Source organism: Lutra lutra, chromosome 1 (genome assembly GCF_902655055.1).
Source record: "Lutra lutra chromosome 1, mLutLut1.2, whole genome shotgun sequence".
Lineage (NCBI taxonomy): Eukaryota > Metazoa > Chordata > Mammalia > Carnivora > Mustelidae > Lutra > Lutra lutra.
The window spans coordinates 134,760,019-134,787,544 of record NC_062278.1 but is presented as its reverse complement, the minus strand read 5'-3'; the positions used below and the strand labels follow the sequence as shown (position 1 = coordinate 134,787,544).

The window sequence follows — 27,526 nt, the reverse complement described above, 5'->3', positions numbered from 1 at the left end:
TTTACCCTAGTCTCACAGCAGCTCCTGAGGACATTGATGAGAAAGAGGCGCTGAAAGGTTGAGTCCCTTCTCCCAGGTCAGCAGGTTGGGGAGCCAAGATGTAAATCCAGGAGTCTGAGGCTGGAGGTCATGGCCTTAAGTAGTCTGGGATATGTGTTCTGGATGCCTACTCTGAGGTCCCCACCAAGACTGTGGGGGAAAGAATGCTAGTGTAGGATTTAGGAGACAAGGTGTTCAACCTCTGTTCTGATTCTCACCGGGTACACATCCTTGGGAGGGGAATTTACTTCCTCAGCCTTCAGTTACCTCATCTGTGAAATGGGAGCATCTGAGCCAAATGATCGGCAAAGTCCTGAGATCTTGACTTTAGCCATATGCCGAATGAATTATGAATCCCCCTTAGTCTTGATGATAGGGGCAATATGGAAGCTCTTTGGTCAACCTGTGCTGCAGGAAACTTAAAATTTTATTTTTCCTGAAACACTAGTTGCACAGAAGTAAGGAAAAGCCCCTGAGAAAGTCATCTGCCCTCTTCCTTCCCCCCGCCCCCCCGTTCTATTCCTAGAAACAACCACTTTTAATGCTTTTAGCTATTTCTTCTGGTGGATTCTTCCGTATCTCTAAAGTGATAGCAGTGGATTTTGACTTTGGTTCTTTTGCAGCCTGTGCCCTCCTTTCTTTCCGTTCTGATGAGCTGCAGGCAGGAGAAAGGTTATCCGAAGGAGGTAGGACAGCCAGCTTGCCTGGAATACTGTGGTGGGTGGAATCGTGCTTCCAGTAGAGGCTGCCCAACCTGCTCTCTTGAGCTTTCCAAGGTTACCTGAATTTACCATATCGCCCTGATTCTAAAACTCGTGTGAACTATAAAATGGACCTTGTATTGCATTCCAACTTGGGTGTTGGTCAGAACACTACCCCTGAGAAACCTGCATATCAATAGTATAATCCATCCAAAATGTGATATTTGCAAATTTTTGGAAAAAAGTGGGTCTTGAAGTTGAGCAAATGTGTTAAGCCTTTGGTTGTAAGCATGGAAATAGTTCACTTGTGGTTGAACTCAGGAAAATACCATGGTTTCAGCAATTCTGCCTCCTCTTGCACAAAGAATCCTGTGGGTTTAAAAAAACCTATATCTGGCCATGAATAAAAAAGCAGTGGGGTCTGTCAGTCTTTCTAGGTGTGTGTGTGTGTGTGAGAGAGAGAGAGAGAGAGAGAGAAAGAGAGAGAGAATGAGAGAGAGTGAGTGAGTGTGAGAATGTAGGGTTGTTATGTAACTTTAGTCTTTCCTCCAGGACTATCAAGGACTGACCCTTGTACCCCAAGATTTGGAGGGCCATGGGTTTTTTTCCTTTGTGGTGCTTTGGACCTTGGGCTATTTAAATGTAGTGTTTTACAGTTGGTTAAATTCCATTCTCGTGGCTCATGCACATGGAACATCAACAAAAAAAGATGAATTGAAAGTGAGTCTTTTCCAAACGGACATTCTACAAAGTAACTGGCTCATATTATTCAAAAATATCAAGGCCATGAAAGACAAAAAAAGACTGAAGGACTGTTCCAGATTAGAGGAGACTAGAGAAACATGGCAGCTGAATGCAAGCTGGCAAGCCTGGATTGGATCCTCAAAGATTGTTCTCCTTTACTATAAAAGACAATAGTGAGACAGTTGACGCAATTTGAATAAAGTCAGAGACTAGGTTAATTGGTTGTGATAACGTTCTGTGTAACTATCTGTGTTAACATTCAGATTTCGATCATTGTCTTCTAGTTGCGTAAGAGAGTGTCCTCATCTTTAGGAGCTATGTGCTGAGCTGTGTCAGGGTTAATTAAGGGACATCATGTCTGCATCTTACCCTCCTTTTTTTCCAAGTCTGAAATTATTTTAAATTAAAAATTTGAAAGGAGGACTCTTTTCCTCATTCCCAGTTTTGCCAGACAGTTGCCTTACCTGGCTTCCAAATGGCAGGGACTCCCTCGGTGATGGGATCTTCACTTTGGCCAGAGCTTCAAGGGAAGCCGCGTGATCTGGGCTGGCGGGACAGCTCTAGTGGGCGGTGATGTCCTGTGAGAGGGTTTGAGTATCACCTGTGCATTTGGAAACATTCTAGAGTCACATCAGAACTCTAGAATAACCTTTCTGTGTGGGAGGAACTTGGTTTTCTTTGGGCCCAAAGAAAGTTCTGAGACCTCTGTTAACCTCAGAAGAGGAGAACTTGTAGCAGGAAACCATACTGACCACCATCTTTTAGTACTTTCCTTTTCCTGCTCTGGTTGGATAATTCAGAACCAGGGCAAGTGGTGTAGTGCTGTGAAAAAAGGAAACAGCACCTGGCTTTGTCTCTGAGGCAGTCAAGCTGCACAGGACTTGCCCCAGCGTCTGGAGCTGGGCAGTGCCCAAGCTGGGATTAAAACCCCCTACACTATGGCCCACAGCCACTCAGACAGCTTTAGTAAAAGGGAGGATATCCTGAAAGGTTGAAGGAATCTTTCGTGGAACCCAAGGGAGGGAGGCACCGTAGAGCCTTAAGCATAGGGAGCCCAAACATGCCAGTTGGCCGGACCTGTCAGCTTATGCCTCTTGTTACAGCCTAGTTATTAATAGTGTTCCACCTCATGGTCAAAACTGCCTTGGTTTGACCAATAATTTATTTGGCCATGTAATTTCAGGATTAGAGCCTGGGACCCAGCTAATCTCCCACAAGCCTTCCTCTGCCACCACCTCTGTTTTCTTGTTGGCCTTGGCTCACTGTCTGCCCTCTCTTTGTCTTCCTCCTCTGGCTTCCTCTGTTCCCTGAGAGAGGGTCTTGTAGCAGAAATCTGATGGCAAGGTTCTGCCTGATGCAGGGGGGACTGTGTGGGGGGACAGTCCCTGTGGAAGGAACTGGTGGGTTTGGCAGACATCCCAGGAGGTCTCTGTGACTGAAGTCAGAGGCTGAGGTGGAAAAGAAAAGGAGTCAGAAGGGAGAGGGGTTAGGCACCTGGCTCCCAGCAATGACTGGCTTCTTCCAGCTGGAAGGCCCAACGCTTGTCTCCCCCCGCCCCACCCCCGTTCTTTTCCATGCATGTTGTCATTCCTTTGGAGCTGTTCTAACCAGGTTCTCCTAGTTGGATGACACTTGCCGATGTGGAATTGGGCCTGCATGGCGATGGGGAATGTCTTGGTGGGTCTGGAGCCAGCTCCCTGCTGCTCCCCTGCCCTCCCCACCTCCCCTCTCCACTTCTGTTTCTTCCTGGCTCCTGCATGCTCAAACCTTGGCTGGGTGGGCTCTCTAGGCCCTGGCTCTATCCTGGAGGCTTCTTTCCTGTTCTGCCTCTGCTGCAAAATTCCTGAAGGCAAAATGAAATTGTCCTGCCCTCCATCTTCTCACAGGGCTATGAAAGCCACTCCCCCCACAGGAGCTGGGACTGAGGAAAGGAAAACTGGGCCGAGGCAAGGAAAGCAGGCTGCCGGAGGGCCCGAGGAGCGTGGTGTGATCTCGGAGTGGAAAAGTGGAGTGAAATCCAGGGTCAGGACTAGCTTTGTGCCATCCTGTGTAGTAACCATGAGCCACATGCGGCTAGTTAAGTTATAATTTAAACATTACAATGTAATTAAAAATCTGGGTAGTTGCTCTAGCCACCTTGCACAATTTCATTTAGCCACATGTGGCCAGTGGCTTCTGTGTTGGACAGACAGATATAGAACATTTCCATTCTTGCAGAAAGTTCTGTCAGACAGCCCTGGAGAGCTCTTACAGCTTTTCACCCTAGCGCTATTTCAAGTGTTTTCTTGAAAAACATTGTATCAAGTGTTTTCTTTGTGTGTTTTACTAGCTGCCACAAGTGCTTTTAAGAGGTTGGAGGGGTGAAAGGAAAACATGGTCTATAGCAAATTTAAAAACATTCCAGTCACCTTATAACTGGTCAGTAAGTCAGACAGTTTCCAGTGGTGCCTTTTGTCATGGAATTCTAGAACATTCATGCAAACGGAGACTTTACATGTCTAACTTGAGTTATTCTTCTGCCACTATCATAATTTTTGTCATATCGTAGTTCTGTATGTACTGTTTATTCCATATTTTCCTTTAAATCGACTCATATTTTTATTTCACCTTGTTTGAAATGGAGACTTCATGACTGTAAGTGGAAAGCCATCAAAAGGAAATACTTTTTTTTTTGCTCCATATCACTCGGCATCAGGGAAATACAAATCAAAACCACCATGAGATATCACCTCACACCAGTCAGAATGGCTAAAATTAACAAGTCAGGAAATGACAGATGCTGGCGAGGATGCGGAGAAAGGGGAACCCTCCTACACTGTTGGTGGGAATGCAAGCTGGTGCAACCACTCTGGAAAACAGCATGGAGGTTCCTCAAAATGTTGAAAATAGAACTACCCTATGACCCTGCAATTGCACTGCTGGGTATTTACCCTAAAGATACAAACGTAGTGATCCGAAGGGGCACGTGCACCCGAATGTTTATAGCAGCAATGTCTACAATAGCCAAACTATGGAAAGAACCTAGATGTCCATCTACAGACGAATGGATAAAGAAGATGTGGTATATATACACAATGGAATACTATGCAGCCATCAAAAGAAATGAAATCTTGCCATTTGCGACGACGTGGATGGAACTAGAGGGTATCATGCTTAGCGAAATAAGTCAATCGGAGAAAGACAACTATCATATGATCTCCCTGATATGAGGAAGTGGAGATGCAACATGGGGGGTTAAGGGGGTTGGAGAAGAATAAATGAAACAAGATGGGATTGGGAGGGAGACAAACCATAAGTGACTCTTAATCTCACAAAACAAACTGAGGGTTGATGGGGGGAGGGGGTTGGGAGAGGGGGGTGGGGTTATGGATATTGGGGAGGGTATGTGCTATGGTGAGTGCTGTGAAGTGTGTAAACCTGGCGATTCGCAGACCTGTACCCCTGGGGATAAAAATAAATGTTTATAAAGCTGTAAAAAAAAAAAAAGAAAAAGAAAAAAGAAAGGATGCATACCCAAGTTTTGTAGCAACATGGACGGGACTGGAAGAGATTTTGCTGAGTGAAATAAGTCAAGCAGAGAGAGTCAATTATCATATGGTTTCACTTATTTGTGGAGCATAACAAATAGCATGGAGGACAAGGGGAGATGGAGAGGAGAAGGGAGTTGAGGGAAATTGGAAGGGGAGGTGAACCATGAGAGACTATGGACTCTGAAAAATGATCTGAGAGGGGCGCCTGGGTGGCTCAGTGGGTTAAGCCGCTGCCTTCGGCTCAGGTCATGATCCCAGGTCCTGGGTTCGAGCCCCGAATCGGGCTTTCTGCTCAGCAGGGAGCCTGCTTCCTCCTCTCTCTCTGCCTGCCTCTCTGCCTACTTGTGATTTCTCTCTGTCAAATAAATAAAATCTAAAAAAAAAAAAAAAACGATCTGAGAATTTTAAAGGGGTGGGGGGTGGGAGGTTGGGGGCACCAGGTGGTGGGTATTGTAGAGGGCACGGATTGCATGGAGCACTGGGTGTGGTGCAAAAATAATGAATACTGTTATGCTGAAAAAATAAAAAATTAATAAAAAAAAGGAAATACTTTTTTTTAAAGTGAGCTTTTTGTTTTATTACATTTTTAAATTTTTTAAAAAATATTTTATTTATTTGACAGAGAGAAATCACAACTAGTCAGAGAGGCAGGCAGAGAGAGAGGAGGAAACAGGCTCCCTGCGGGGCAGAGAGCCCAATGCGGGGCTCGATCCCAGGACCCTGGGATCACGACCTGAGCCGGAGGCAGAGGCCTTAACCCACTGAGCCACCCAGGTGCCCCACATTTTTAAATTTTAATCCCAGTGTAGCATAGTGTTAATTTAAGGTGTACAATATAGTGATTCAGCAGTTCTATACATTTCTTAGTGCTTATGATAAATGTACTTTTTAAAAAAAAGATTTTGTTTATTTGACCAAGAGAGGGACAGCGAGAGAGGGAACACCAGCAGTGGGATTGGGGGAAGGAGAAGCAGGCTTCCCACTGAACTAGTGCCTGGTGTAGGACTCAGTCCCAGGATCCTGGGATCATGACCTGAGCCGAAGGCAGAGGCTTGACCCACTGAGCCACTCAGGTGCCCCTACAAGTGTACTCTTAAAGCAAGCTTTTTTATTGAATAATTTTACATGTATGTACAAATGCCCAACTCATAAGGACATAGCATGGTGATTTGCAAAGCAGTGCTGTTTCATTTCCAGAGGATTTGTTATCTTGCTTATCAAATTCTAGCAGATTCCTTTCCCTGTGGAAGGCTCTGAGCTAGACTAGCTACCCCTTTCTTAAGAAGGAGATTAGTGAATATAAAGATGTGGGAAGGTGCCATAGAGACATAGTGGCACCCAACAGGGCCTTCTCCTTGGACCAAACAGAAGGATTTAAGAAAGACCTGAGAAGGAACAACTGTTTCACTATTACTGAAAATACACTGGTGTTTCTAATTTGCAAGAGTCTTTGCAGGGCAAGCCCAAGGGGAAGAGTGTGGCTTCGTCTACACAGCGGACTGGTGCTTTTGGCCTTAGGTTCCCTTTACACTTCTGTAATCCAATCACCGAGGACCCCAGAGAGCTCTGGATTTTTGGGTAATGTCTATATTTGCTGTGTTAGAAAAATTAAAGACTTTTTTAATAGTCTTAAAAACTTGTCTTAATTCATTAAAAATGACACTAACAGACTTATTACGTATTGATACATATTTGATCGGAAATAACTATTTTCCCCAAATAGAAATTTGTAAAAGGAAAGTAATCATTTGATAGTTCTTTTTTTTGTTTGTTTGTTTGTTTGTTTTTTACAAGTCTCTTCCAAGTCTGGCTTAATAGAAGAGCTGAGTTCTCTGCTACTGCATTCCATCTCTCACAATGACACATACCAAGTAGTCTCTGGAAAACTCCACAAAACACTTACAGGAGAATGAAGATGAAAAGGCAAATAAGTCAAACTTGATAATGAAAATGGTTTTGACCTTGATAATGAAAATGGTTTTGACCCAGTAAAGGCCTCAGGGACCCCCATCACTGTTTCCTGGACCACTCTTTGGGAACCACAAGTGAAGTGAACCACGTCAGATGAAAAGACTCAAGTATGTGCTTCTGTCTGAAACCTGACTTGCACTGGCGTGTGACCTGAGACACCTGCAACCTGGGGACCATCATTCTTGCTAAGCCCGTCTTACAGGGTCATTGTGAGGCTCAGTTAATGCCTGTGATATCTTTCTACAAGCAGCAGTGTATTTATAAATGGCATTATTAAGGATCTTTTGAAGCATCGCAGCATCTGTAATTTGTAGGACAGAGTTTTTTTTTTTTTTTTTTTTTTTTTTGACAGGAAGTAGGATTTATTGGTAGGCATAAATAGGGAGGGGGCAGTTGTGAGGTTCTCCTGAGAGCAGAGCCTGCCATTTGTCCAAGGGGCCATGATTAGGGACTTTTTTGACCCCACAGCTATGTGGGATGAGTGACTTTCCATCCACCATGTCTTTAATTTCATCCGCATTGTACATAGTAAGCCCCACTTCTTGGAAATGTGGATCTCCTGATGGCCAGGGAACTTGGCCCTGTGTAGAGCCTCAATCACATGCTCTTTGTTCTGTGACTTGGTCCGGAGGGACATGATGACTTGGCCGATGCATCCTGGGGCTTTCCAAGGGCACCCTGCATCCCTGCCTGGAGCCTAGATTGGAGATAGCATGAGATCAGATGTCCTTGTCCACTGGAAAGGGCTGTCTCCAAGGTCCCTTAGGGCAACCCATACAGTCACCAGGCTGCACACACTACCAAGAAGGCTACTGTTGGCAGCCATTGCACACTGGGTCCCCACAGGGAAAGAATAAGACGGTAATTTTTAAAAATAACTGATAAAAATAACTGATGTCCTGTCTTCATGTTACTTGGTTCTAGAGACACCTTTGTGAAGGGGAAGGGCTGTCATTCTCAGCTTACAGGCACGATAACTGAGGCTTAGATGAGGGGACTGGCCAGAGAATAGAGACTCATCCCCAGTGTGGTGACACCTGGCATGCTATTTCCAGTGCATTGGTGCTGGCTAGTTCGTTTTAGCCAGAGTGCTTACCTGATAAAGGGTGTATTTCTGACACACTGACACGTTCAGACAGGGTTCTGTGCTGCCCTCAGTCCGAGTCACCTAATGGAAATGACACAGTTTTCAGATTTGAAGAACTGAGGGATACAAGCAGAGGGAACCCTTCTAGAACTTCCTCACCTGCCAATCTAAAAAATTAGCTGGTAAATAGCCCCGGATGGTAAATGACTTGTTTTTCTTGACCGGTGAAATGTTTGCTGATTTTCGGGAGATAAGTTTTTACGGAAGTGCATGGATCATTTACTGTAGGGAAAACAGTCAGTTCTCTCTCCTCCCTGGGTGTTTCTGGAAGCAACCCTTCACTCTGGTCTTGGGAAACACATTTTTCTATAATTGTAGGAGTTAGAACCACGGTCCAGTCTTTCCTTGAACTAGGAACTAAGGCAAAAAGCACAAGTTCAGTTGTGGCAAGCGGTCTTTAAAGTTATGGCCAACTGGCATTATGATGGATTTAAAGAAATGTTTTAAACAGGTTGGGTTGAATTAAAGTTCCAGATTCTGCTCCATAGAAGCATGGTTTTGCTGTCGGGGAAAGAACCTTCAGTAGTTAACCATATTATCGTGCTTTGCCATGGTATGGACTATAGATTGACCCTCCCTTCCCTGTCGACATTGATGACTACCTTAAGGCATCTTTCTCAATCTTTTTTTTTTTTTTTAAAGGTTTCATGGTATTGCAAATGACAAATTATTTTCAACTAGCTTGAACAAAATATGAAACCGTGGTGACAGCTGGGTGTGTGTGTGTGCTGTTTTGGCCCTGGGGAAGGTTTGTATAGGGTTAGACTGTGAAGCATTGCTGCGACCGGAAGCTCAAGTGTTGCTGGGACTTCCTTCTCTCAGACTCTCTTCTCACGGTGCCAAGATGGCTGCCATCTGCTCCACGCTTTCATTCCATTCTCGCAGCCATCTCAAGGGAAAACAGTTCCTCTCACAGTTTCAGAGAAGTCCCAGGCTAAAGTCTCATTGGTTCTGATGGGTCACATGTTCTCCCTCCACAATCACCGAGGCTAGGAGTATCTGATTCTGATTGGCCAGGCCTGGGTCACATGACCACTTCCGAGACCTGGGTGAGGCCCAAGAACATCAAGACTGTTAACATTGGGCGGGCAGGAGAGATTTTGGTTTGTGGGCTTTCACGCTCCAGTATTTGTGGAGAGTTGTTACTCAAATGGCTATGATTTTCTGTGGAATGGTAAAAGAACTGGGTCTGCTTTATCTTCTCAAGGAGAAGGCTGGCATTGTGTTCAGCTTTTAATACGTCTTGGATGAATAGGCTTGTTGGGGGTTGGACGTGAGCCAGTCATGCGTCACCGTCCCCACCAACACAGCCTCATTGATAGAGAGGAACGCTGGTGTCAGACCTAGTCTTTTGGGTGCGATACCCTTTGGTGGCCACACACTTACCCAGGCTGGTGGTCCCTGAACCTGCTGGCCGGAATCACCTCAGGAACCCTGTTTGCCCTTTGGTAAAACCCAGCTCTGATCCCATCATGCCTCTGCTTAAAAATTCACCGTGGTATTTTACCACAATTTTTTAAAAAGGGGAAACAAAGCAACAACAACAAAGAACCCTGCGCTGGTGTCCCATCCTTCTACCCTACTCCCATTTTTTTCCTCCTTTAGAGGGAGTGTAATAGATAAGCCTAACGTACTTTGCTGATTAGGTAGTAACTTCTAGGGCTCTAAATAGTGGGCTCCCTGCGGCTGCTTGTTGATTTGTCAGTTTTAGTTACCATCTGCCAGCATCCCACTTGGAAGATGAGATTTTAATCTCTTTCCTCCCTCTGTCCGCCCATACACTCCCCTTTCCAAACACTTCCTTTCCTCCCAACAGAGCTGTGGTGTAGTCGGTATACAGCATTCACGTTATTGCGGCTGTGGAAGTGCTTCACAGTGGAGCCTTCCAGTAAACTACCATTCCTTTCCTTTTTGTGGTAGAAGCATTCTTCGGTCATTTCTAACAGGGGCGTGGGAGGTCAATTGAGACTTATGTTTAAATAAGTAAAATCAATCCACCGTGTCTCCCCACTGTGCGTGGGATAAAGTTCCAATGCCTTACTCGGCACACGTGCCTCCTTTTCTTCCAACCCCCGCCTGCTGTTCCTTGCTCATGCTCCTCCCTCTGCTGCTAATGCCCCTGCAGCTCTGTCTGGGGAAATCTGCAAATCCCCTTTCTTGGCCTCCGGCTTGGATGACACTTTGGGTGGTCTTCACCGTTGCGTGTGTGTTACGCAGTGTGTATACTGAGGTCTTGGTATTTTTCATGTGACATTACACTTATTTACTGCTTGAGTTTAAATCTTGGTTCTGCCATTTCCTAACTCTGTGGCCTCAGGCAAGCTACCTCTGTGCCTCAGTTCTCCTCTTTGTAAAATGCAAAGTACAGCAATAGCACTGCCTGCTAAGGTTGTTAGCGATTGCACAAATTGATGGAATGGAAGCATTTATAATAGTGTCTGCCACATACTAAATTGCCATCTGCCCTCTACTTCCCTCTCCCTCACAAAGACAGACTTGGGTGGGTTCGAGTCACCAGGGCCCAGAATAGCTCTTGGCAAATTAAGTCTCCAGGGGCTGGGCTGGGCACCTAAATGAGTGATGCGGGCGGGGTGTGATTCAGGCACAGCGGTGCTGGGGACTGGAAGGGGCGATCTCTTTCTGAGGGGCATCTCCTATTCCACTTCTAGGCAGGTGTCAGGTAGGAATGGGGGCCCAGGGTTGTCAGATTATCAGATTCTTTTCCTTTATGAGAAGTTTTGAGAATCCACTTCTTTTTTTAATGGGTTTTTCTGGCATTTAGTACACACAGTACAGACCGAAGGCACTAAGCCTACTGGCCCACAGGCTGCTGGTTTGGGGCCCAATTCTCATTTTACAAAAGAGGTCCAGAGAGACGATATGATCTGCCTTGGGTCACATGCCAAATGATTGGGCCCTCTGTTATCTCACTTGTCTAGTCGGGGACTGGAGGTGGGAGGGGTGGGAGGAGGATGGCTAGTGCTGGCACTGCCTCCCACGGTGGGGACTTGGGGGATCAGTCATGTGTGCCAGCGCATTTGCAAAGTCTCTGCCTACACTGTGTAACAGGTTGTGCCTTCCATTCTTGTCAGCCACGCCTGCCTCAGAGAGACCTCCCTGGTGTTTTTTTAAATGGGACGTGGGTCCCTTTTTATGCCAGGTGTTGGTAGGGGGAGGATTGGGTGCATTTACTGAGCATCTGCTGGGTGTCCAGGAACTGGTGGTAGTTTTACATTTGCATTCTTCTTTATTCCTTCTAACTGCCCTCCCTATGAGACGCAAAGTAGCTATTTAACTGGTAATAAAAATGATTAATAAAGAAGTTATCTGATTAGAGCCTCACAGAGGTTTGGGTGGGATTGGATTTATCATATATATAAATTCCCAGGCTTCAGACAACGTGCTACCTCCTACATATTGGCAGTTAAGTCTGGGAGAAGCTCTGTGGGGCTTTGCGAGTCCCCGGATGGCCTTACGCACTGGTGCCACTTTCTCTGGAGGACAAAGCTCGTGATGTTCATCTTCAGAAGCTGTAGCAGGTGGCTGTGGGCCTGGCTAGATAGAAGAGAAGCCAGAGAAGATGATGATGATGACGACAATATAGGCCTGGGGGAAGGGACCAAAGCCAGTGTCAGCAGTGGGCTGGGGCTCAGGACCTGAGAAACTGCCGTCCAAGGCAAAGGCGGTATCATCATATGTTGGGGGGCTGGCATCCTTTTCAAAGCCATCTAGCAGGCCCTGGCGCCATATGATAGAGGGGAATGAAATAGAAGTGAGCAGAGCCTCCTTCACTCCCGTGAGCCATCCCATTGACCCAGGAGGCCCCCACTATCTGATGTTTAGAGATTTTAGATGGTTACTTGGGGAATGGACCTTTTGCTGCCAGTGGAGCTCACGCGGGCTCTATCAGCAGGGTGGCTGCTTGGTCTTGGGACAGCCCCACAGCTGGTGTTCACGTTTTGTTCCTTCTCAGAGTATCCATTTCCCCTTTTAAATGCGAGGCTTTCCCTCTGCCACCGACCCCCCACCCCGCCATCATGCAAATGCTGAAGGGAAAGGAGTAGAGGGGTGGAAGCTCTGGGAAGTACTGATCCAACCCTTCAGTAGGTCTTCCTAGACATTGGGCTAAAGTCCTTTCTTTTTTCTTTTAAAAGATTTTATTTATTTATTTGACAGACAGAGATCACAAGTAGGCAGAGAGGTAGGCAGAGAGAGAGGAAGGGAAGCAGGCTCCCTGCTGAGCAGAGAGCCCAATGCAGGGCTCTATCCCAGGGCCCTGGGATCATGACCTGAGCCGAAGGCAGAGGCCTTAACCCGCTGAGCCACCCAGGTGCCCCTAAAGTCCTTCTTTTTAATTGTATTTCCTCCTTGTAAAGTCTGTGGATCTGGGTTTGTTGACTTTCACAGCATAGTTAAGCCTGGAACGGCCCACCTGCCTGTTCCTCCCTTCCAGACTCTTACTGGGGGCCCAGGTTGCTCTAGCTGTCTCCAGGGTGGGTGGCCACCCTTATCTCTTGCCATTCTTCACATTCCAGACTTCCAGCTTCCTTAAGGTTTTTTTTTTTTTTTTGGAAACCCCAAGCCTCTCCTTCTCTCCTCTCTGCTGAATATGGCTCTTTGGCTCGGGGCTAGGTGTTTCCTCTCCCTCCCCCCAAGAGACCATTCGCACTTCTGGCTTCTGTGTAGATGTTACCCCTCTGGATGTTTTCTGCAAGTCTCCCTCTTGCCGCCCCCTCCCGCCTTACCTGGCCTGATGAGGTTTTCCGCCGCTGGGTTCCACGGCACCACTTTTACCATTCTCATCCCGGCACAGACTTTTCTGGAATGGGCTATAATGCCTGCCTCACCCACCAAACTGGAAGTGCCCTGGAGATAGGCACCAAACCCAAGGCCCAGCACAGGATCTGGCATATGGGAAGTTTCCACTCAGTGTTTAATGTGGACTACATCATATGGTCAAGGACCCCTTGAGAGTATAGGGAATGGGGCCATCATTATGGACTGAAGCTGCCAGGGGTGTCTTCCTCTGAGGACCCAGATGGAGCTTTTAAATCAAAACCTAAGGGATACCTGGGTGGCTCAGTCGGTTAAGCATCTGCCTTCAGCTCAGGTCATGATCCCTGGGTCTTGGGATTGAGCCCCACCTTGGGCTCCTTGCTCAGTGGGGAGTCTGCTTCTCCCTCTCCCTCTGCTCCTCCCCTGCTTGTGCCCGTGTGCTCTCTGTCAAATAAATTAAAAAAATCTTAAAACCCTTTCATATAGTAGTCACTAGCCACACTTATTTTTAAAATCTAAATAGATTTATTTAAAATTAAACAAATTAGAAACACACTTCCTCGGTGTCAGCCAGTTTTAAGTCCTCAATAGCCAGATATGGCCAGTGCTTACTGTATTGGGCAGTGCAAGTGATAGAACATTCCCAGTATCTCAGAATGTTTCAGATGGTGCTGCTCTAGACACCGTCTTGTAGAAGTATTAATTTCAGGGCCTGAAGATTGTGTGCAGGCCCTCCTTGGTGCTTTTGGTTATGGGAAGTAGATTTTTGTGGATTCCTTCTAATGCGTGAACTGTGTCCTCGTTTTCTCCTTGGTGCAGGATGCTCGTCAGAAGTTCCGTTCTGTTCTGGTGGAAGCAACAGTGAAACTGGACGAGCTGGTGAAGAAAATCGGCAAAGCTGTGGAGGACTCGAAGCCCTACTGGGAGGCACGGAGGGTGGCGAGGCAGGTGAGGTACCCCGCAGATCGTCTGCCCTGCCTGCTGCCCCAAACCAGGTCTGGGGTGCATCTTCTGACTTCCGTGTCCACTGCCAGAGGGTAGAAGTGTGAGCCCCTGGGATGCAGAAGGACCGTGACTTTGTAACCATTTGTGTATGAAGACAGCCTTTATTTTCCCCTCCCCCCATAAGCTGCTCCATTCCAGCTCTTGATGCTATTAATAGAGTGTGGGTGGTGGCATTTGGAGGACCCTGTGAGTGGGTGCTGAGTTGGTGCCCAGATCCAGTCCCCAGGCAGCTGAGCCATCTTGTGTGGTGGGGGACCTAGTTCTGGCTTCCTAGTGTGTCTTCCTTGTCACTACTGATGAGGTGCCGTGTTGTGCTTATGTCCCTTCCCAGCCTCTGATAGCCAGGTCCTATGAACAGAGGGAGGAAAAGACCCCCCCCCCCCCACCTCAACATCCAGCAGGCTCCAGGGCTGGGGACTTTCGCATACCTCTGCCCACTCTAGCCTCCTAGTCCCGTGTCTCTTCAGTGTGACTCACCACTTCAAGCAGACCTGAGCAAGGGGTCCAGAGTATGGGTTCTGTCCCTGGTGTGTGTTTATGTGTTGGAAGCTGTGGTCTCTACTGGTATAAAAGTGTGAGCAACAGGTGTTTGAGCGCCTACTATGTTCATAGGCAGGTGGTTGGGTGTTGAATGGAAGATCACGGGAGGATGAACCCTTGGGAGGTGAAGCCCTAGAAATTGAGGAACGTGTTCAGGTCAGACCCATCGAGGGTCAGGGCCAGGAGTTGGGTGTTCTTCCCCTTTGCCCTGTCTCCATGCACCTCTCTAGTTTCTCATCCCGGGATTCCCCTTGATGCTTTGGTGGTTCTGGCGAGGTCCTAGGTATGTTTTTGGATTTCACACTGTGAACCCTGACTGAGCTTTCTGTTCGGAACCTGCCGGATATGTTGCCTTATTCCTAGACAGAATGGCTGCCTGAACCCTGCCTCCTTCCCTGGCCAGCTAAGCAGGGTTGTACCACATCAAAGTGCCAATTATTCATTGGTCTGCAGCCACCCCTGCTTTCTACCTTCTCTGGGCCCCGCCCAGGCCTCTGGCTTTCCAGGGAGATGGAAGGGTGCTGGCCAGTCCCCGGGAGCTCCAGAACCCCAAGGTGCTGTCTATCAAAAATGCCTGTGTCCCACTAGTCTTTCAGGCACACCCCAAGTTGGGGATGTGTTGTTCGCCTTACTCCCTTACCCCCTGCCGCCATGTAGCCCTGAGTAGAAGTGTTCTTGACGTAAAATTGCAGAATGAAGGGTTTGGGTTGGGTTTGAGGAGAAATTTTTTTTTTAAAGATTTTATTTATTTATTTGAGAGACAGAGACAGTGAGAGAGAGCATGAGCGAGGAGAAGGTCAGAGGGAGAAGCAGACTCCCCATGGAGCTGGGGGCCTGATGCGGGACTCGATCCTGGGACTCTGGGATCATGACCTGAGCTGAAGGCAGTCGTCCAACCAACTGAGCCACCCAGGCGTCCCAGAGGAGAAATTTTGAAAATTTAATGTAAGCATTGATGAATACTGAGCAGGTTATAAAATCTCTTTTCCTGAAAGTCTTTAACACTTAAATTTATTGCCCTCTGCCTTTCTTGAGCCCACAGATATTTGTTAAAACCATCCACATGCCCAGGTCTCGGGATGATTAAGAGTGGACTGTTAAAGCAAGCCTTCCCTTGGAGTTGCGGTAGACATTTTCCCACCTGGTCCCCGGAGCTTAGGTTTCAGCACAGACCTGGCTAAGGGACCTCTGCGTTCAGGGGCTGGTGGAGGTTGGCCCATCAGGTCACCGGCCCTGGTGGGAAGTGTCCACCTTTGGCTGTACTCCCTGTCACATGTACTCTTAACTCAGAATCTTTGAACTTTCTGGTCCCTCTGCTTGTCCCTGTCTTAACCCTTGAACTTGCATGGTCTACTCTCTTTGTCTTCAGGTTTCTGCTCCAGTGTCACTTTATCAGCAAGGCCTTCCTGGGCTACCATTGACATAACTGCCAAGTGCCATCTTTAGCACCCCAGTCCCTCATTCCTTGATTGGCCATTTCTCCATAGCACTCTCTCTAGCTGACTTGTTATTGTTTACTTGTTTATAGTAGCGCAGCTCCGCGAGGAATACCCGCACAGATGCGTGGATGATGAGTTGGCAGGCCACCAGAAGAGCCCGTGCTCCTCCTGGCCCGCCCCTGGTGTTCTGAGTGTTTCCTCCATTGCCCCTTGACTCCCAGCTTACCTGCATGTGGCTGCGTGACCAGAGGGGTAGGAACACGGGTGGCAAATCCAGCTTTGTCTGGGTGGGGTTCCTTTAAATCTTATATGCTGGGTTGTCTGTGACACATCTGGATAGATTTCACACCACTCTCTTCTGTTCTGTACCCAAATCCTCTTTGATGGGGAAAGAGGTGGGAGGGAGCTGGCTTGGCAGGGTCCTACTGCTGGGCATCTGCGAACTGTGGCATTGCTCCTTCCTCTCTTCCCTTCTTGTGGCTGGTGAGGACAATGATCGTGACATTCGTGGAGTTCTGTGGGTGAGCCACTGAGTCATCAGGTCTCTTGAGATTATACCCAGACCCTGGGGGTGACTGACTCACTCTCAGCTAGCAGAGGCCAAGATGACTGTTAAGGGAACCACTGCCTTCTTGCAGGTGGGGCAGAAAGAAGAAGGGCAGGGAAGGCCCATAGTGACCCCTGCCCCTCAACCCCAAGGGACCTTTTTGGTCTGTAGCCGAGGAACTGGAAGGACGCTCAAAGGCTAAGACTGGGTGCGGATGTCCCATTTCGTCTGCGCACATGGTTGGCGCTCTGGGCTCGGGCCAGGTGGTGAGTCTGTTTGTGCACCCGCATCCTCTGACCTTCTGATGGTGAAGGGGGTGGGGCAACCCTCCAGCGCCTGCCAAGTGCGCCTTCCTGTTTTCTTCCTCTCTTTTATTCCCACCCCTTCCTGTCTGTATTTACGGACCCTCTGGCTCTGTACAACAGGGATGGTCTCTGAGAGCTGGCCCGCTGAGCATCTGCTCCACGTGTGTATCATGCATGGGCCCTGCACTCCCAGAGCCCCTGCTCCCTCGTCTGTGCGACAGGGATGGTTTACAGGAGCAGCCCTGGCTCTCTCGTGATGTTGCCTTTGGATTTAACTGAGGTATAACGTGTGTTTGACCACAGACTCCCTCCCTGCATGAGCTTAGGTTTCAGCTCTGAAGAAACCTTTTTGTCGTAGAAAATTTTGAAAAGAAACAAAATGAAGAAAATAAGTTCCTGTTGTCTTCTGTTACTATTTGATGTTTATCTCCTATTGTTATTATTATTTTTTTTTAAATAAGAGATCATCCCATAGTGGTGGTTTTATATTGTCTGAATGTCCGTGTCCATCCATCCAGAGTCCCAGTGGAGAGGGGACTTAAAGAGCTTGGTTTTCCAGGAGATTACGAAGGTTTGTAATTGTTGGGCCAATAGAACTTCTATTTGCTTATCAAAATTTACATTAACTTTATTGTTCCTGGTGTCATGTCAGATCAGGAATGAGTCAGATCCAGTCCTGTGAGGGTGAAAACGCAGCCCAAATTCTCCCAAGAGGAGGTAGAATCCAGCCCCCACAAGGGCCAGCTGGGGTGGGGGCAGGGAACTGGCTTTGATGGATTTGAGGGTTTTTGTCCTTGAGCTGGCGCTTGTTTGTAAGGCTGCTTTGACATATCTGTCAGCCCATGTGGCCTTCAGTGTGTGGCGGGGGACGTTCTGACAAGGGGGTGGAGCTGTGTGACTCAGTAAAGCCTAAACAGACAGAGTGTTTTTTGGTTGCTTTGCTCCCTGGGCTCTAACTTGTCTAGCAGTGACCCTGAGCCTGTCATTTTTAGCGCTGCCACTCTCCATGCTTAGTATTACTATTTTTTAAAGAGGTGTGGAAACTGTACAGAACATACATTTTGCCATCTGAGCTATATGCAAATGTGGAATCCCGCAGCATCAAGTACATTCATGTCGTGGGCCCATCCCCACCGACATTCATCTCCAGAACTTTCTCATCTTCCCAAACTGCAGCTCCGTACTTATGAGATGTCCACGCCCCGTTCCTTCCAATTCCTGTCCTTGGCAACCATGGTTCTACTTTCTGTCCCTGTGAATAAGTACCCAATGGAAATGGAATCAGGCAGTATCTGTCCTTCTGTGACTGGCTTATTTCTCTTTGCCTAACATCTCCTGGGTTCGTCCATGTTGAAGCACGTGTTAAAATTTCATTCCTTTTTAAGAGGACCCACCACATTTTGTTCGTTTATCCATCGATGAACATTTGGGCAACTCTCGTTGGTTTTACGTGGTTGCAGTGTGTCAGAGGACTTTGCAAGTCTGAAGAGCGACAGAAATGCAAAATAGGGTAACTCGGTGCTAGATGTTGCCTGTTTTGTGTTTATGGGGCTATGTAAGTCTCTGCCCCACACAGTAAGCTCTTTCAGGGAAGTAAGGCAAGTGCGAAGGCATTTATTTGAAGCTTGTGGAGTGACTTAGCTGTAGGACAACTGGCAAAGCCTGGCCTCTGAGTCAGAGGCTATTGGCTCTGAATCCTAACTGAGATTTTAATAGCCGTGGGACTTTGATGGGTTATGGAACCTCTGTGCCTTAGTTTCTTCATCTATAAAGTGGAATCATTTATGTCCGCTTTTGCTGGGACACAAACCACCCCAAACTTAGTGGCTTAAAACCCTTATTGAGCTCATGATTTTGCTGGGCAGTTTTTTTTTTTTTTTTTTTTTTTTTTTTTTTTTTTTAACTTCAGGCGTGGCTGGTGTCATGCATATGTCATCAGTTGGTGAGTTGGCTGGGTGCTAGCTGATCTCCCATGGCTTTATCTGTCAGGCACTTGGCCCGTGGTCAGCTAAGGCTTCCCAGGTGATTGGACCACATGTGTTTGTCTCATCCAACAGGCCAGCTAGGGCTTCTTCACGTGGTGTGGGGATTCCAGGAATAAAAAGGACAAGCTCTTTTCAAGCCTCTGCCCATGTCACATTTGTTCATGTCTTATTGGTTAGAGTAAATCAGTCCAGACTCAAGAGATGGGGGGAAAGACACTACTGCAAGGTGCCCGCAAAGTATTGTAGCCATTTCTGCAACTTAACCACAGTAATAAAACTAACACTTGTAAAGCATTTGGATCAAAGAAAAAGAATCTAAGTTGTTATTCCAGATGTACTTTGCTATCAAATATTATGTCTCTATGGTGAATCTGCTGCCTTAAAAACAAAACAGACCACGGCACTAGAGACCGCTGGATGGCAGAGGCAGGCCTGTGCCGGCCGAGAGGAGACATGTCAAATGTCAAGAATTTGAGGACAGGAGGGTGACCCCAGGCACCTGAGTTAAGTACCGAATTGCTTATGGGGGTAAAGTGTGCGGGAGGCTCACAAGTGATGAGGGGGAGGGGTAACTGATGGACTTTTCCACTGATCGCAAGCACTCTGAGCCCTATCAGACAATAATGTGATAAGGGCCTTCAATGATGGAGAGTCCTGTTTCCCATGAAATGAGATAGGTCAAGTGCATCAGATAATCCCTTGAATTCTTATGTTAATCATAGAGTCACAGAGCATTGTAGGCTTTCTTTGTTGGGAAATTCTAGACATTGGTTTCGTTTGCAGAAGGCCCTCTGTAAGTGGAGAAGGAGAGGGCTAGGTTCCACAAAGTTGGGACATAAACTCAAGGATATGTTGGGCATGGGTTATTACTCTGTTTACCTGTTCGGGTATTTTTTTTCCTCTGAATTTATCATTTTCTTTTACTCAATATTATTTACTGGGTTTCTACTCATTGTCAGGCCCTGTTTTAGCCACTTGTTGAGAACAGAACAAAGAGCCTAACTGTGGAGCAGGCATTCCACTCTTAGTCTCATAAAAGAATGTGGGGTGGTGTGTTTTGGGCAAAAGTACAATCTTGGTACTGATATTTAACATGTGGGTCCCCTGCCATTTGAGAAATAGAGCAAGACTGTGGATTACAGTGGGCTAGTGGATTGGTGAGTTGAAGTGTTTCTCAGAGTATTTTCTGAGTATCTCCCCTTTGTGCTGGCCATTGTGGAGCATAAAATGTCCGTATCCTCCAGGAATCCCTTCAACACATACAAGCAAGGTAGTTTTAAGGCATAGGTAGTCTGTTGTCATTATTCATGGTACTTAGGTTCTCCAAAGTCACTACCCATGCTGAAGTAGAGAGGCGTTCTATTGAGGTGTTGCTCCTAGGGGAACTAGAGGGTCGGGATCCTGAGAGCCTCTGGTCACATTTTCATCAACTGATCCATACATAACCTTCTTTCACGCATGTTTGTCTTTAAAGACACCTTATTTAGGGGCGTCTGGGTGGTTCAGTTAGTTGAGTGACAGATTCTTCATTTCAGCTCAGGTCATGAGCTCAGGGTGGTGAGATCAAGCCCCGTGTCAGGCTCCATGCTCAATGTGGAGCCTGCCTGATATTCTCTCTCCCTCTCTCCTTGTGCGTGTGTTTGATCTCTGTCTCTCTCAAATAAATAACTAAATCTTAAAAAATATGAAGATACCTTATTTAATATATATTTCTTACAAGTAGCTAATTATGTATGGTATTTCGTTATAATAAGACTCTAGCCAAGGAAGTTCAAACATTTTCCTAACACTGAGTGACATAAATTTGTCACTTTTCAGTGTCACACAGTATTGCCCACTGCTTTTTTTTTTTTTTAAAGATTTTATTTATTTATCTGACAGAGAGAGATCACAAGCAGGCGGAGAGGCAGGCAGAGAGAGAGGAAGGGAAGCAGGCTCCCTGCTGAGCAGAGAGCCCCACGAGGGACTCGATCCCAGGACCCTGAGATCATGACCCGAGCCGAAGGCAGCGGCTTAACCCATTGAGCCACCCAGGTGCCCGCCCACTGCTTTTTTAACTGGTCACCATCTCCCATGCTTTGATACCAGATGGAGTCCGCAGATTAGCCACTTTTCTGTGGCTTCCTCATGCACTGACTATGGACTTGACTTTAGCACTTACTAGAGCAGCTGCTTGTGGGGATCTGCAAATTTCCTCTTCCTTTTTCTGGATGTACCGCATTGTTGATTCACTAACATTAAACTCATGGCCAACAGCACTGTGACTCACGTCTGAATGAAGCTTCCGTAAAACACATATTTTTTCCATACGGCCCATACATCGTAGCCTTCTTGCACTTCGGAACACTAGCCAGCACTTCAGCACCAGGCTTGGGGGCTAATTTGAGCAACTGAATCTGACAAAAAGCACAGAAATGTGAGAAATGTGACACTGAGTAGACAGGGGTGGGCAGTTGTTTCCAGGGTGAGACCTGCAATAGGAAGGCAGAGAGTTGCCTTGTTAGGCTGTGGCTGGGAAGGCATACGTGGAGCGACCGAACTGCTTCGCTACGGTCCTTGCTGTACTGTATTTGTCCAGACCCTGCAAGTGCTGTAAATACTGATTTTGGGGTTACAAAGAAGTTTTAGTGAGCAGGCAAATCTGTAAATAAGGAACCCATGAATAATGGGGACTGTTTGTACTCCCCCAAGGGGGAGGCTCATTTGTTAGAGAACTGAACCTCACGGCCCCTGTGTAGACATCGTGTGGAAGAAGCCAGTGGGGTGAGGTCACTCTAGGGGGTGGGAGTGTGGGGGAAGCCTGGGCAGAAAGGCCCCCCAGAGCCCCAAAGTGCAAGAGAGAGTCTGGATAGAAAGAGGAAAGAGCCAAGATCTGAGGGAGAAGTCCATGTGGGTGTAACCTGGGATAAGTGTGTCAGCTCTAGGGCGGTGGAAAGGGAGCCTTATGGAAGTTGAAGGCCCAGATGGGTAAGGAGTGGTGGCCAGCTGAGGGAGTACCGCCAGACTGGGCTGAGAAGCTGCAGAGAAACCACCGGGGGCTCTTACGTGTGGGAAGTTACCTTGTTTGAGATGGTAATTAGATGTGGTTGCTAAATATTGTGTCTTTGGTTAATGGCGGCACCATTGAGATCTACCTATGTGTTAGGCACCGTGAGTACTGCTCTGTGAGTGTGTGGATGGGTTGGGGGTGTCTTTCTCTTTCCCGTTCATCCCCCTAGTATAGATGAGGAAGCTGGTCTTGGAGCCCAGAGACCATCACTTGGGCCTTTGCATAAGCCCTTCTGGTGTCATGGCTTAATCTGAGAGGATGGGAAGGGAAGCTTTAACAGACTTCGTGGTTAACCAGTGGTCAAGGATGAGTCATAGGGAACTCCAGGGTTTTGACCTGGATCGCCTGAATGCCAATAGGATGTGGACAGTGGGGACCCAAATTTGGGAGGTGGTGAGCTCGCCCTCCTGAATGTTAAAGCTGTGACGGGGTACCACAGTGGGAATGTCACAGATGAGGGTGCAGGACCTGTTGGAGGTGGGGAACTGGGAGTCAATATGGAGGTTACAGTTTACTGGGAGCCTATTGTGTGGAGAGAATGGAGTCAGAGATTCAGGATGGAGGGAAGAAGGGAGAGGAGAGGAATTTGAGCAGTCTTTGTGGACCAGGCACTTTTCTAAATGCTTCACAAGCAGGAGGGAGATCCTTTAAGTTCTGTAGGGCTGGAAAGTGAGGTTTAGAGAAGCTGAGTTCTTCAAGTGGCCCTCCATGTCCTTCCATATTGAGGATCTACTAGGTCCCCAGGCCTGTAGAGTCGTAGGTCCGTAATGTACATGCTCTCATGTCTGCTCAACAAACTTGAAGGTGGCATTCCTGTCACAGTCAGATGGAGGGTTACTGAGTGAGGCTTGGGGAGGTGAAGTGGCACTCCACATCACTCAATCTCAGGAGGAGAGGAGCAGAGATTTGAACTCACGTCTGCCTGGTTCTGGATGCCGCCCAGTGCTTCCCCTTCCCGAGGCATCTTGTGACCACCGGAAAGCTTGAGCCACACCCTGACACGTCTTAGGGGGCAGGCAGGAGCAGTCGTGGTTGTGGTTGTGTGCTTTTTCCAAGCAGCCCGGGGCCCTTTGAAACTCCTTCCCCTGGTGGCACGCCCTCCTAGCTCTCCTGGGACTGGAGCACAACTCCATCGTGCCTCCCTTCCTCCCAGTCACTTTCATTTCCGCTGGGCCACCAGCCTGCCTGGGTGGCAGTTCTCACCTGGGACTCGGGTGAGGAGGTCTGGGTCAGTGACGTCCTTCCCCGTGGCCCTGAGCATGTTCCCACTGAGGGGCCCCAGGCCGGTTCCTGGGAACTGCGTCATCCTTGCTGCCCATGGTAAGGGCAGGCGGTGAGTGATGGGGCTCCTGTCCCAGAACAGGGCCCCCGCTGATTTATGGCAAGAGAGGGCAATGGACGGTTAACTCTCCCTTGCCTGTAAGACTCTATCCTGCCTTGTAGTCTTGCTTGGAGGTCCTGGCAAAGAAGCAGCTGTATTTTGGAAGCCTAGATGCCTGATCAAGTTGGGGTTAATGGAGGGGGTGTGGTTGGTGGCAGCTTCTGACCCAGGTCAGAGGCTCCTGACAAGGGGGAGGTCTTGAGGCTTCACTCTGGAGGGCTCACCTCGATGGAGCCCCTGCACCTCCTGCTTGGCTGGCCCTGCATGGGGCATTGTCTGCTGGGGCTGGAGCAGGAGTGTTGCTGATCTTGAGGTTTTTCTCTGCTGGCGGTGCACTGGGCCACTTGCTTTGACCCCTTCCTGCCTGGCCGGCAGTGGGCGATGGCCTGCAACAGGGTGTCAGCCAAGCAGTATGGAGCTGGAGGTATTACCCCCCCCATTACCTTGTAAAGTGGGGGTTTGTCAGGGTGGTTCCCTGTCCCTTGTCCCCTTTGCCTTTCACTGGGGCATGTCTAATGCCCAGTAAGTGCTGCTTGGTGGGCCACACGCTGCCCGAAGCTGACAGACATGGTTTGTCACCGTAGTTTGGTGGTTAGTGGGGGATGTGAGGTGTTCTGTATTTGAAACTATGAGGCTCCTTGGATGTGTCTCTTCTTTTCTCTCCTTCCGTCTTCAATAAAATGATTGTGTTATTAAGGATCATCCCTTCCTTCCCCCTCTGTAAACCAGCCTTGTTCCCCAGAAGGAGTGGCAGAATGACTGATTTCTCAGCTGAAGAAATTCAGAGTGCGGGATGTATTTTTGTCACGAGTGTTGTCAACACGGCTAAGCCTTTCTATGCTGTCAGGTAGCCAGGTGTGGTCCCCGACAGGTGGTGACATTTCTCTTGAGTCTTTTGGCTTACCTTTCCATTCCCTCTCCTTACCTTGGGGATCCACCTTCTGCCCACCTTGCTTTCCTTCTTTTCTCTTCCATTTCCCCCTCCCCTGGCCTTCCAGGGTGACTTCATATTCTACCCCTTTCCTTCTGTTAACATCTACCCCGAAGAATTGGGTGGCCTTATTCACACTGAAAATTAGATGCGTGATATGGCTTAGATATTTACGGACTCTGGAACTTTTAAGTAGTTCTGCTTTAGAAACCTTCCCCTGTCTTGGGATATTCTGCTTCCTATTGTAGAATGCGGATCCCCAGCTCGGTGTTTGTGGCCCAGCAGGAGCTTCTGGATAGGTGTGTGAAGGGATCGCACCCATTCCTGAAAGAGGGAAGTGCAGCAAGTTTAGACGGTAGCCAGGGTGTTTGTGTGTGTGTGGTGGGATGTCCTTGTGGGGTATAAAGCAGAGCTGGGGCAGCAGATGGAATACAGGACATTCAGTGAAATTTGAATTTCTGATCATTTTTTTTAAGGCTGTCTCTGTCTCACATGATATTCGGGACTTACTAAAACTAAAAAAAATTGTCATGCACCTGAAATTCAAATTTAATTGGGAGTCCTGTATTTTTATTTGCTAAATCTAGCAGCTGTACAAAGGAGGGGAGATGTGTTGAGTCATCAGCCAGTTGGATAAAGTTGTTTTGGAGTCCGCCACCCCCTCTCAGGTTCCTGCATTTATAGCATGTGTTGTTGTAGAGGGAAGATTCTGGTCCTGCTGTGCCATTCCTTAGCTTGTAGCCTTGGGCAGGTACAAGTGAATGAATATGTAGGAGTATTGAGTACAACTGAGAGTATTCAACGTCTCACACCACAGTTCTACACTCCTAAGCCTAAACACTCCTAAGCCTGGAAACTCCTAAGCGTTTCCAGGAAGAAATGGAGTTTTTTAGGAAGAGAGTGCAAGCAGGGGAGGAGCAGAGGGGGAGGGAGAGAAGGGGAAAGGGACTCTCAAGCAGACTTGGTGCTGCCTGTGGAGCCTGACGCCAGGCTTGATCTCATGGTGCTGCCTGTGGAGCCTGACGCCAGGCTTGATCTCATGACCCCGAGATCATGGCCTGAGCCTAAACAAAGATTCAGATGCTCAACCGACTGAGCCACCCAGGTGCCCCGAAATGGGGTTTCTAAGAAAAGTTGTTGAGTCTGATCACTGCCCCCCTCAACCTTACCACCTTGATGGCTCCGGACAGAACTCTGGAGGACTCCATGGACAGGCACATAAACTAGTTCTCTTCTGAAGGATCTCCCTGAATTTGGTCCCTCAGCCACTCTGCCCTGACTTATCCAGGCACCAACTAATGTCTGCCTCCCTCGAACTTATCCCCTTCCCCCCATTCTTGAGTGGCTTTAATAGTTTGATCATTTACTCATGTTTATTTATTTAGTTTTCCATTTCAGACTTTGCCAGGCACCAGAGAGCTTACATTCTCCCACGGAAAGAATGTCTCTTTGCTGCACTTAGGGCAGTGATCAGCTATGTCTAGGAAGCCTCACTTTGAAGAAGTGGGTAAAATGGAAGTACAATGAGGATACCATCTGTTCATCGGTTCGTTAGTAGCCTAAAGTGCATTCCCCAGCCCTTAGGCAAAGCACTGTAGTGCAGAAAGGATGCATGGACTTTTTTATTTCTAAAAGTCATGGTGTATCAATCTCCTGAGGTTCTCTCATTCTTTGAATTCAAGTCTCTTGGTCTCAGAGTCAGGCCAACTAAGTGAAGATTCTCTTTACACAGAGGAGGCAAGGCGGTCTGTTTTTACACCGACCTGAGCACTCGACCAAGGTGGTTGAAGAGACCTGTAGTGGGTTCTTGAAGAGCAAGTGGAAGGAAATCATAAGAGAAGGCACTCTATTGAGTTTCTGTCCTTTCCTCTTCTGTGTGGCCTCATCCCAGCACCTGAGTTCTACAGCCTGAAATTATGAAATTTACATTGTCTTATGCACAAGATGATGGCCTCTTCTAATATCAACCAGTAATTGCATTTGGTTGCAAGCAACCAAGGACTCAAAAACAGTGGCCTGCACACTCTAGGATGTGTTCTCTCACCTGGAAGAAGACCTGAAGTAGGCAGTCTAGTGTAGTCTGGTGCTGTGACTCTGTGGTCACCTGAGACCCAGTGACCTATGTATTGCTCAGTTCTGTGAGTTCCAGCTCAAAGCCACCTCATGGTCCAAAATAGCTGCAGGAGCTCCAGCTGTCACATCTGCCTTTCAGAGGAAAAGGGACAAAAGAGGAATGGGGAAGGGACATATGCCCCGTCTCTTTTGAAGAGTCTAGCTGGAATTCTCAGACAACACTCTGCTTCCATTTCATTGCTGGAACCTGCGGGAACATTGCTGGAACTCTGCTTCCATTCCATTGCTGGAATGTGGGTAGCTGCACTGGTGGCTTGGCTTAGAGTTTTTTTCACTAGCAGGGTTGTTTCTAAGGATGGAGGGGAGGGGAGGTATTGGGAGGCAGCTAACTAACTGTGCCATGTCTGGGCTGTAATATCTTCTATCTTTTAGTAAGGTTCTGGGTTGGAAGGAGTTAGAAGTGGACAGGTGTGACCCACAGAGCAGGCCAAGGACTCCTCGGAGTAGGGAAATGCAGTAAACCCTGTTTCTCTCTGCTAGGTCACTTCCCTCTCTTTATGGAGTGTGGAGAAATTTCCTGTCCTTTATATTGTGTTGGAGACCTATGAGGAAATCGTAGCTTCCCATGAAGGTGTAATTGTGTTGTGTGTGTTTTGTCAAGTCACAGAATCCATTCATACTTTCTTTTAACAAATGCTAATTAAGTGACTCATTTCCCATTTCCACCTCTCTGGTAGAAGCCCTGACGTCTGACCTGGATGACTGAAATAGCCTTCCCATTGGTATTCCTGCCTTTTAGTGCCCTTCCTCCACCTGTCCCCACCGCCTCCCAACTGAATCTTGCCAGAATCAGTTCTGCTGACAGTTCTCCAAAAACTTTAGTTCACATAATGGTTAATTTTATGTGTCAACTTAGCTGGGTCACACAGAATGTTTCTGTGAAGGTGTTTATTGGATGAGACATTTAAACTGGTGATATCTGAGTAAAGCAGTTTGCCCTTCATAATGTGGGTAGGCCTTGTACAGTCAGTTGAAGGCCTGAATGGAACAAAAGAGTGACCTCCAAACAAGAGAGAGTTATTATTTTTTAAAATATTTGTTTATCTGAGAGAGAGCAAGTGAGTGGAAGGGAGGGACAGAAGGAGAAAGAGAGAATCTTTATTTTTTATTTTTTTTTTAAAGATTTTATTTATTCATTTGACAGACAAGAGGTCACAAGTAGGCAGAGAGGCGTGCAGGGGGTTGGGGAGCAGGCTCCACACAGAGCAGAGAGCCTGATGCAGGGCTTGATCCCAGGATTCTGGGATCATGACCTGAGCCGAAAGCAGAGGCTTTAACCCACTAAGCCACCCAGGTGCCCTGA

General features: G+C 47.6%; 1 protein-coding gene and 1 non-coding gene across 2 annotated transcripts in view; one reads left to right on the top strand and one right to left on the bottom strand.

Annotated features, from left to right (window-relative positions):
• The window catches only part of SH3BP5 (SH3 domain binding protein 5), a 77,571-nt gene that overhangs the window by 13,456 nt on the left and 36,589 nt on the right, over positions 1–27,526 (top strand). The window contains exon 3 of the mRNA XM_047737305.1: positions 13,728–13,856. Coding sequence (XP_047593261.1) covers positions 13,728–13,856 — 129 coding nt within the window. The remainder of the gene's footprint in view (positions 1–13,727; positions 13,857–27,526) is intronic.
• LOC125090018 (small nucleolar RNA SNORA70) lies at positions 7,730–7,866 on the bottom strand. The gene has a single exon (XR_007124139.1). It is a non-coding gene; the product is annotated as a small nucleolar RNA SNORA70 (small nucleolar RNA).